Source organism: Heloderma suspectum, chromosome 4 (assembly GCF_057233095.1).
Source record: "Heloderma suspectum isolate Gila_16-S chromosome 4, 16-S_ref, whole genome shotgun sequence".
Taxonomy (NCBI): domain Eukaryota; kingdom Metazoa; phylum Chordata; class Lepidosauria; order Squamata; family Helodermatidae; genus Heloderma; species Heloderma suspectum.
In genome coordinates, this window is record NC_139461.1 from 227380622 (window position 1) to 227392319 (window position 11698).

Below are 11698 nucleotides of genomic sequence, written 5' to 3' on the forward strand. Positions count from 1 at the left end.
TCAGAACACAGCAACAGAAACTGTACATAAAACCAGCAATAAAGTTCTCTAGAATTTTCAATACTTGTGTCTAAAACATAGATTTCTGATACAGCAAACTTTGCTTATTTCCCCCCAGTAACAGTTTTCTTTTAACTATAGGCCCAAACTTTGGCAGGGCAGCTGTTTGCAGCTTCTGTAATCAACTCTTTCTAGTAGTTTAACAAAACTGCTGCTCTACACCAACATGTACAGGATAAGGCCTAGATTCCTCTTGATGCATCTTTCTTGTATGCAATTAAATTATTTGTACCTTCTTGTGAAATTTGAGTTCCCTAGGGACAAAACAGTTCATGATACCTCTAGTTTCCAAAGATATTTTTTTGTAAGAGATAGGCAGTGAAGGATAGTCAAGGACCAGTTCAAGCATTGGTTTTCTCACTTTTTCAGTCATCAGAGTTGTCTATTCATTAAGCAATGTACCCAATGAGCTGCAGACTCAGAGCTGTGAAAACTCGGTGTTCTCAACGTACACTGTGGAGTGACTTAAGATAGATTGAGTTCTGCCCTTAAATACCAATGTCAGCAACCAAAGTTATGCAAGCCAAACAAGTTTATATTAACCCATTGTACTTGGATGTTATTTTGTTGATGAAAATGTTATGCTTTTTGTAGAACCTGATGTTTATGGACAAATAACATAAAAGAACACAAACAGCCTCTTGAGGAGTTAAGAAAGCAAGAGGAGGGAACCATGGTTTGGGACAGAGAGCTTTTTCAGACATGCAGACAGTCTTCCAAGCTTTGCTTCACACACAAATGGGCTATTCAGATAACTACTTTTATCAAGATATAAAGATTCCATTAGAAACCAATATATAGTGAACACACACAGCATACTCTTACAATCTTTTTGTATCGTGAGGGGGATCTCTTCTATTCAAAACTCACAGGAGTGTCATAGGTCTTAAGAACTATAATGCAAGCCTATCAATGACAGAACAATCATATTGCATCGTATTGCCAAGCTCAAACATTTAAATTGACTTTGCTTAGATGGCATTAAAACACATATAAATATAATATTCTGAAATGTTCGGCTGCAAATTACTTTATCAAGTATATTAAACTTCACAAGCCCAACGTCAAGGCAAGTACTTTCACAGATTCATTTTTCAGGCAATGAATCGCACTGTAAGGGATAGTTACTGGAGATTTGTACTAGCACAAGAGCAGAGCATTGACAGACTCAGATCCAAATCTCTGCCCATGCTCTTGGATTTAAGCACTCAGAAAGGTACCTAGAAAGCACTGTTCCATACCAACTACATCAGGGCTAGATAGGCTTCAGGCTTATAGGATCTGTTTTGTTTTTTACTGGAAAGCTGAGGCCTACCAACCAGAGCCAGACACAAAATGGTGGCTCACAGGGAAGGGTCAATTATCTACTGCACCCCATAAACCATATACTGGGACATATTCAAGTCTACATGTGGCATCACAGATTCTTCTAACAAAACACTCTTAAAACTGGGAACCAGTACTGAACAAAGACCTGGTCAAATGCAACCACTTAGTACTTCTTTGTACAGGTAAGGTACACTGAGGCTGAGAGATAAGCAATTAGGACAAGACCAGCCATGGCAGGTATTTTTTCCCCTTGCAATTTTACTGTTCTTGTTAAAGTATTGTGAGTCAGAAAGCTTTGGGAACCCAGAGATTTACCTGGAGATCCTGATTCATCTTCTGCCTGCCTCTGTACTACTACATTCCTTACAATATTATACATTTGATAAAATGTAATCAATGTAAGATGCATTAGAAACTATACAGCAGCACACACATATCCTGTTGGAAGAATTCACGAGGCTGAAGCAAGACTGCTAGTACACAATCATCTAACCTGGATTAAAAAGGAGCCATGCTCATGGTCTCTGCATCCATAGTAGAGAACCACAACAGCACATATTAGAGAACCACATACCTCTCACATCACTCCAGCACAAAATAGTCCTTAATGCTACCTTAAGAAAAGGACTGCTACCTCTTCCTAGCAGAGCCTCTTTGCCTTTATTATAGGACAACAAGTATATGAACCAGTATATCTATTTTTATGCACTTAAAGGCAGAGAGCCTCTGCCAGTAATACATGTGGCAACCATACACAAACATGTTTGTGAGGCATTTTACTATGCTAAGTCAATTTCCAATGTATCCTGGGGTGCTAGAATGGCACAACAAACATGTGTTTATGGTGTTATAAACTCAAAATATTAGAAAAGCATCATAAACATATAGGTAAAATTTATTATTACTAACATTTCTGGGTTTTGTCAGGTATTTTCTAACCCCATAAAATCTGTCTGTGAGATAGATGACCCCCAATGAAATCCCATGGTTTGTGCCAACCTACTGACACCCAGAGTACTTAAGCCTGCTTCCCTATACCTGTTTTCTTTGGAAAATCCATAGGACATTTTAATGATCCCAGTATGTTGCCTGTTTTGGGGACATAAAACACTCCAATGGCAAAGTTAATAGGTTTGGGGTATATTTTACACCCCACATCAAGTTTTTTCCCATATTAAAGAAAAAAGTAAATAACACACTGAAATTTGGATACATTCTGCAGTTAACCAAATACAATAATATTGTGGGAGAATCTTGTAGGTCTGCTTCTTTGTAAATACTGCAAAGAAAAGTGAATCTAAGGCAGCCCTACAGGCCTTCTTGTTATAGCAGGATTAAGAAGTTTCTAATGTTATCCTGAAAAGCTACCCTGAAATGCCTATTCCCTGCTTCCAATATACACACCTCAACAGGATAATGAATTCCCAATATAAACCCAAGGAGTAGGCCATCTCCTTTAGCCTCAAAATTCTACCCCAAGAACTAGCAGTACTACTCTTACAGCACAATCTTATGCATGTTTGGACAGAAAAAATGTCCTACAACTCTCAGAATGCCTCAGCTAGCATGGCTGGCAGGGGCATGCTGGGAGTTATAGGCCCTTAAAGTATCAGGATTGGATATTCCTATCTCAACCAGTCTCACCTTACCCACCCACCCAGTACAGAAATCTATACTTCAGAAGTAACCCCACATGACTACTCTAAAAACCAAGCCTTAAATACACACACACCTCTATTCAAACTACAAATTAACACCCAGCAGCAATCGTATCTCCACATAATGTACTGTCACATGGTCAAGCTCTAGTATAATAATATGTCACACCTTTAAATGTTGCTAACCAACTCCATTCTCCACAAAGTGAAGAGATGAGACAAGCAGCAGGGTTTTTTCCTCTGGTAGCTAGAACTCTCTCCCACTGACAGTTTGATAAACACAATCTCAAATCTCTTTTCAGAGGAAGTGATAGTGGCAACTTCCTTTTTTCCACTGTGCCTTCATTAACTACATTAAGGGTGAAATCCTATGTATGTTGAGACAGAAAAAGCCCTACAATTCCCAGCCAGCATGGTTGGCTGGGGAATAATGGGAATTACAGGACTTTTTCCTGCTGTTCCTTCTATTTGACTGTTTTGCCCCCTTTTTTTTAAGAGTTATTTTTAGACTTGAATTGGTTTTAATTATGAACTGGATTTTTCTTATTGTAAACCGCCTTAGGTGCTACTATGTCTGAAAGGTGGTTTATAAATATAGTAAGTAAACAAGATATAATAGAGTGACCTTGCTGTTAGTATGCATTATTCCTTCAAGATAGCAGTTCAACATACTACATCCATCAAAAAAAGCTAACAGGATAATAGGGATTATTAAGAAGTGATAGAAATTACAAGTGGTATCTTTATGGCCATTTATAAATGTATGGGGCATCTGCACCTTGCATAATGTGTATAGTAGTGGTACTCCACACCCAAAAGGATATAGGGCAAGTGGCAGAGATACAGAAGTGAGCTACATAATCAGGACATGAAACAGCTACATAAGTGCTAGAGGATGGTAAAAGACTAAGGGTGCAGTCCTATTCATGTTTAGACAGGAAAAAGACATACAACTTCCAGCATGCCCCAGACAACCATGCTGGCTGGGGAATGCTGGGAGTTGTAGGCCTTTTTTTCTGTCTAAACATGCACAGGATTGCACCCTAAGAGCCTATACTTGTAGACCCTAACAGCCTATGCATGGCCACTGAGCAATAAATACCAGTGGGTTTAATTAGACTTACTCCCAAGTAAATATGTAAAGAATTCCAGCCTACGGCCAGCACTGAATAAAGAGAACAGTTGCCCACCTTTCTATAATATTCAGAGTTAAAAGGATTAAATAAGTTTGCATTAAACAAGCTGAATGCTAATTAGAGATTTTTCTTGCACAAAACACTACTACTAACTGGCAAGCCTCTCACTATCAACAGTAGCAAAAGTCAATTTAACTGAATCTTAACCAATAACATAATTAAAACTAACACTTTACATTCATAATTGTTATGCAGAAAGCCTAGGATATCTATACTACTGTTTATGATGCCTTTCTAAACAAACTATCAAAGATAGAGGGTAGCTAACTTACCACAGAATATGCATTACTAGACTCTAGGGGTAAACAATAGAAGATGGCTGTCTTCATCATGCCCTGCTTGTAAGCAGGCCACTGCTGCAGACAGAGTGCTCTACTAGTTGTATCTTTACCTTGCTGTATTAGTCTGCTGTAGCAAATACAACAAAGAGTCTTGTGGTACCTTAAAACTTACACATTTATTTTGACATAATTGTGCAACAATTAATTTCTTAAGATGCAACAACACTGTTTTAGCTGGATCTTGCGTCTCATTCCTTCAAACAAATCTTATGCTTTTATTAATACCCTGTGCTGTACAAATTTCAATGTCACCACTGTAGGGAGGCACAACAACAAACCCAACCGCCCAACCCTGTCATGCTTATTTAGACGCAAACCCCGCAGAGGTCAACAGGGCTTATTCTCAAGTTAGTGTACAGAGGCTTGACAGGGGAGAAAAGTTCTGAACTGCTACCATCCCCTTTTATCATCTATTCCTACCCCAGACGGGAAGAAGTTCTAAATCTAAAACGATCCTAATGATTCGAGCCTACCCTGAAATGCAACCCTACACCAGCCTTGTTCTGCCAATCTTTACTATATAGAAAATCTATGCCAAAGAAACCAGTTTTCACTCTCCATCCCCGCCCCCAAGGTCCAATCTATGCTACGCCAACTCTCTTCACCCTACCCCCTTTCATAAAGTAACCAGGGCGTTAGGCCACCCCCAGAACCAGGCCCCTCGTTTACCTCCCGCCCCCCGTTTGGTCGCCGTAGGTTAAGCGTTGCTCTCCCACACCCCTCCACATAAATCTCCCAAAGCTACCTCCCTATTGGCCACCACCAGAATCTCCCCCATCTCTATTGGCTTCCCTGCGACCATGACACGCCCTCTCTCAGAAACCCCCACCTCCTACCCCCAACAAGCGGGCGGCCGCCTGGCAGACCGCTCCTTCCCCACCCCCACTCCGCTCTCCGTTTGTTCCAGCACGGCCCCTCCCTCTGTACGCACCGTATAGTAGGAGAGCAGCCCCGCGTTGTAGTCGAGCACGAACCAGCGGTACTGCCAGCCTTTCATCACGTTGGTCCATTTACTCAGCGGGCCCTCCATGATGGACGCCATCTTGGGAGCCGGTAAGATGCCAAACAGCCCGCTGGAGCGAACGCTGGTCGCGCGGGCGGGGGTTGAGAGGATCGGGGGGGGGGGGAGCAAGACAACGCGCGCGCACGCGGGCAGGCGAGCACCGTCAATGGACGACGCCTGAGTGAAGCAGCGCGAGACGAGGAGGAGCGATACGGCTGTCGCGGCAGGGTAAGATGAGGGGAAAAAACAAGCTGCGGGACTAGCGAGAGGGAGGGGATAAGGAGAGAGGGGGCGTGACTTGCATACGCAGGGAGGGGCCCTAGAGAAATCGGCAGGGGGCGCGCGCGGGCCCCCTCAGGGGGAGAAATTGGGGAATGCTTCGGAAGAGTAGCGACGCGCTGAAGGCTGGCTCTGGCTTGCCCAGAGGCATCTCCGCCGGCGCTCGTCGTCTTGGGACGCTGCAGTATAATGTACGCGCCTTGGCGTTCCTTCCTTGTGTGTTCAGGGCACTGGGCGTATATTTAGAAATCCCTTCTGACTTGCGAAGCGAGAGGGTTCACATCTTTTGTCTCTTTGTATTCGTTACCCGTGCTCGCGTTTCCTTGGCATGGCCAATTCGCTTTGCCTCGCGCCTTGCCTTTGGGTGTCTGAGCCGTATTTCTAACGGCTGAGGCTTTCAATAACTGAAATGTTAGGAATTTTGAGGGGCAAAAATGTCATTTTGGGAGGCACTGCATTGATTCGCCTTCCTGTCGCTACAGCTCTGCTTCGGAGTAAGGTCTGTTGAACTCAGTGGGGCTTCCTTCTAAGTAAACATAGAGAGCATCAGGCAGGGCCAAGGAAGAGTGATGTTAAAGGGGAAAGCTGGCAGAGGAGCTTTTGCTGTCGCAGCCCTGCAGTGTCCAAAAACCTGCCACTAGGCAGGATTTTTCTCTTGTATGGAAATTTTTGCATGGTTGGACTACCTGGCAGCCCGAAAGGCCTCAAGCAACACTGGGCTGAATTTATTTTCTTCATTCCTGAAGGAAAAAGGGAATAAAATGGGTGGGCAATTTGTGGCCCTCCAGATATTTTGGCCTACAATTCTCATCAGCCCTAGCCAGCATAGGCAGTGGTGAAGGATGATAGGAGTTGTAGACTTCTAGATGTTTTGACCTAGAAGTTGCCTACTCCAGCAATAAACGGGAAGGCAGGCTTTAAGAACATAGAGCCATGTTGGATCAGACCAAGGGTCCATCTAGTCCAGCATTCTGTTCGTACAGTGGCCACCCAGCTTTCGACAGGAGACCCACAAGCAGGACATGAGTGCAACAGCACCCTCTCTTTGAGCCAAAGAAAGAGGCAGAGGTCAGTTTTTCACCAAAAAAGCTGGCAGGGCTTGTGCAGTGGGGGCAGGAAAGCACTAACCGCCCTCCTCCACAAGCCCTGGCTGCTCTTATGTTTCAATAGTAATCTGTTTAGAGCGGGAGGAGTTGACCAGGGCAGCAGGGTCAAGGCGAAGAACGTGCTCAACCCGAAATTGCAAACCTGACTGAAAAGCACAAAACTGAGCCAGGGTGTGTTCTTTGCCATGTAGGGTTCTGTGTGTTTTGAGCAACATTGTTCAGTATACAGGAAAGGAATGGTTAGTGCAGTAGGCTTGTAGTGCTTCTTGGCATGTGGAAGTATGTGACAGCACTGCTGTTGATAATTTCAAAGTTTCTAGGACAGGTGGGGAATCACTTTCAGCCGGAGGATCAAACTCCATTTCAGAGAAGCTCTCAAGGGTGCTGAAAGCAATGGTGAGCAGGGCCAAAAGCAAAAGAGGTGGGGCCAAAATGCAAAAACATTTTTTAAAATACCAGCATATTTTAGCTTAAAGCTCTTACTGCCAGTAACTAAGCATTCAGAGAGCCATTTCAACCTGATTGCAATTCCAGGAGGGCCAGATTTGGCCCCTGGACCTGAGGTTCCCAACCCCTGGTCTAGGGAATATATCTTTGCCTGATATTCATTTTTTCAGACATTTGGTCATATGTGTTCATAGAATATTTAAGATCTAATTCTGAGTAAACATGCATGGCGTCAGAATGCATGTTTTCCCATTTGTGTTTAATTCATATATTGTGAGGAAGTTCACTGGGAAATAAGTAACAATTAATGCACACACTAGCCAACATTACTTTTACATAATCCAAGCAGCCAGATTCTAAACATGTTCAATGGAACTTGCTTCCTGCAAGGTTGCAATCATAAACATAGCAAGTCACACTGAAATTATTACTATTAAACACATAGAAATCCCCTAATGTTTTCTAAGCACTGTTCAGATATTAAAAGACAGACACAATACAAAAGGGAATGAGGAGGGAAGAGAAAAGCAAGCACTGGAGCAGCAGATCCTTCTTTGGCCAGTGGATGGGACCAGGTTGATCTCCCTGTTGCTATGGAGTCTTCCTGGGAGGCAAGTGGTGTAGCCATCCAGAGGCCCCTGATCTAGGCAGAGGTCAGAGTCTGTTTTCCTTCTCTGCAATCCCAGGGCAACAAGGAGTGGGAGCAGAGTGTTCTTTCTGGAAAGGAGGGGAGGCACTAACTCCTTGCAGCTGCTCCTTCTGTGGCTGATGGCCAAGTTGGGCTCCCCCTTGCCAAAACTGAAGCCATGTAACTTTCTTCTGAGTAAACATGCATAGGGTTGGGCTGCATATCTAAGGAGGACAGGAATTATTTTTTATTTATAAAAGTTTGAGAGATACAGTAAACAGCTACAAGTCATAAGGTTCTCTGAAAGTGTATTTGGTTGCATTATTTTTTCAAACTATATGGTAGAAGGTGATTTTTCATGAAATTTTTAAGTTTGTGTGCACTCTAATAATTTGTTCAGTTTCATACTTTCTGCTCTTGTAGATTGAGTGGATTTCTGCACACCAGTAACTGGTTGAAACTATGAGGAGATAGCAGCACTGACAGTGTAATCAAATTTTGAACACACATAACTTTGCCTTATCCTTTTAATGTTTCCACCCACAGAATGCTGCCAAACACTTACTTTGACTTCAAATGGAATCCAGCCTCGAAATGGTAACATTTCACTTTGGACGGAGCTATTTGGCCGAGATTAATACAGTATATTTATTTCTGAAAACAAGGTGAGGTATTCCAATATACTGAATTGTAATGAGCTAGCCTGCATTTGGAGCTCCACAATGGGAAAGGAACCGGGCAGGATGTGATTTGGAGTGAGGAAAGAGAAAACACTGGAAGGGTTAAACACCACCACTTATTCCAGGGTTATGCTGGCTAGGGCTGATGGAAGTTGCAGTCTAACAACATCTGGAGGGCTACAAGTTGCCCACCCCTGACTTATCCAATCCCTATCACCACTCTGGAATTGGTATTTCCTGTTTTAAAAATAATCTTGTTATAATGTTACCTACATCTGCCCACGAGCAATACAGGAATTAATCAAGCAGCCAAAGACATTTCTACTGTTCTATCTTTATTAAGAAGGCTTACAGAATTAAAAAAAAATGTCAGTATCCATTTAAGATCAGAGGGAGAGGGGCTGTTCACACATAACAGTGGCAAATTAACACCTGGTATGTGCCAAGTGTGTTCTGACACCTTTTTGAATATTCAGCCCTGGATTGGGGGTTGCTATGTGACATCCAAACCTGGATGCTATAGGTTAATCATGGGTTAAACAACCCACAGCTAACCTACCTATTAATTGTAAGTTAACTGTGGGTTGTTTAACCCATGATTAATCCATAGGGTCCAGGTTTGGATGTCATATAGCCCTGATTGCCCCAGTTAGGGGCTGAATATTTTTAAAAGCACGTGCCTAGCATGTGCTGTGGCAAATCATGGATTAATTTACCCATGATTTGCCACTCTTATGTGCAAACCTGGTCAGTGTATCCAATATCCCCAGGGAAAGAATTCCATAACTGTCTTGCCACCACCAAAAAGGCCCTGTCCCTGGTACCTATCAATCAAATTGTTACTAAACATGGGCCAGAGAACCAGGCCTCCAGTGCTGTTCATAAGACTCAGGCAGATTCATATGGGTGAAGGCAGTTCTTAAGCCTCAGAAGCCATTTGTGACTCTAGTGGCAAAGATGGCTCAATGAGCATTCCCCAAACTATGAACCTGCTCCTTTAGAGGGAGTGCCAACCTTCCAGAACAGGTTGAACACCATTAACCAGGACAGACAAACCACCCACTAACAGTACCCCTGTCTTTTCTGTACTGAGCTTCAGTATATTGGCCTTCATCCAGTCCATTACCATGGCCAGACACTGCTTAGTACCTCCACAGCCTCATTTGGATTTGACGAAAAAGAGAAATAGAGTACCATAGAGAGTACCATCCAAATACTAATGACGTCACACTCCAAATCCCTGGATGACTTCGCTCAGCAGTTTCATGTAGATGTGAAACCACATGCAGGATAAGAGAGAACCCTTGAGTGCCATGGAGTCAAGCAGAAATCGTCCAGCACTACCTTTTGGAAGCAGCCATCCAGGTGTGAGAGGAGTCACAAAAGAGTAGTGCTGCCCACACCCAACTTAGCCAGTCTGTTCAGAAGGATACCTCAGTGGATAGTATCAAAAGCTGCTGAGAGATCCAGGAGAACCAACATACTCCCCACCCCATCTCTCTCCCAGCAAAGGTAATCCCACAGGGCAACCAAGCCAAAACCAGGCATACCCCCCTATTGAGATGTATCTAGAATATGTGTTTCATCTAAGAATGTATGAAATAGGATGGCTAACACTCAGTCAAGCACCTTGCCCAAGACAGGGACATTAGCCACCATCCTATAAGATCTTTTGGGTCCAACAAAAAAAAAATTCTGGACCAGTCATGTTACCACATCCTTTAAGGCAGCTGGGACTGCACCCTCTCTTAATGAGGAATTTACCACCTCTTGAACGCAGTCAGCCATCTCTTCCCTGCTAGATATAATGATCCAGAAGGGTCAAGCATACACATGGTTGGCTGGATTTGTCGAAGTATCATGTCTGCATCTTAAGGCCTAAAAACAGAAAATTATCCAACAAAGTCAGAGTTGACAGTGCCCTGGATGCATCAGTTAATTGATGTGCATTAATTGTAGGGTCCAAATTGGAACAATTTTGTCTCAAACTATCTTAAGAACATGTCATAACATGCCAACGGTGGTTTCACAATTATCTCCTACTGGTTCAAATTTTAGAAGACCCAAACCACTCAGAAAAGCTATGCTGAATGACATTGTGAGGGCACAATGGTGGTGGAGAAAAAAATGCATCTTTACTGCCATCACCAGCACAGGGTAATAATAATAAAGTGCTTGGAGATGGGGAAAAGGGGGCAATCCCAGGGAAAGGCAGGGGAGGAGACCAGGGAAGCTGCGTTACGCAACTTCCTCTGCTCACCCCAGCCTCCTTCCCTCCTGCTCAGAGGTGCCTCAGCTAGACAGGCAAAATTGCCCATCTAGTGAAAATGCAGGGTGGCTAAAGCAAGGTGGTGGGGATCACCTCCATGCTTTGACCACCTTGCATTAGATACTCGGCAGCCTCCAACGTTGGAGGCTGCCAACTATCTCTATAGGATTGCGCCCTAAACAGCCGTAACTCAACCCAGAAGCAGATGTTCCTACTGCTGTGGTTAAGGTAACAGGGAGCTGTATTACATGAGGTACATACATATTTTATACAATTAGAATTTCTTCCATTTAAAACATTACCTGTCCTAAGCCTTTGGGATAGAGTAGGATGTAATAAAACACTATTCTGCTTTATAATATGAATAGACAGAACTCACTCCTAGATCTGTCTCTGTGTTGGATGTCGTTTTCCATTAGAATACACTTAGGATGCTGTCTTATGCATGTTTAGACAGAAAAAAGTCCTACAACTCTCAACATTCCCCAGCCATGTTGGCTGGGGAATGCTGGGAATTATAGGACTTTTTTCTGTCTAAACATACATAGGATTGCACTCTTACTGTTGTAATCAGTTTGAATGACTGTATTGGGAAATAACATATATATATATATATATATATATATATGAATACAATTACTGTTTTGGCTTTTTCTACATCCTCCTTACAGATCATTTTACATTTTCATGTCTCCCAACCAA

The 11698-nt window shown here is 43.0% G+C and overlaps 1 protein-coding gene across 3 annotated transcripts in view; it reads right to left on the bottom strand.

The window, feature by feature from the left end:
* OSBPL9 (oxysterol binding protein like 9) overlaps window positions 1-5770 on the bottom strand; it is a 102754-nt gene extending 96984 nt beyond the window's left edge. For 2 of the 3 annotated variants that reach the window (XM_084852509.1, XM_084852508.1), the window contains exon 1: window positions 5516-5770. In XM_084852509.1, coding sequence (XP_084708635.1) covers window positions 5516-5626 — 111 coding nt within the window. In that variant the 5' untranslated portion in view covers window positions 5627-5770. Of the gene's footprint in view, window positions 1-3216; window positions 3386-5515 lie in introns of those variants that run through there. The other variant, XM_084852510.1, reaches the window with a different exon arrangement.
* Between the last annotated feature and the right edge of the window lie 5928 nt (window positions 5771-11698).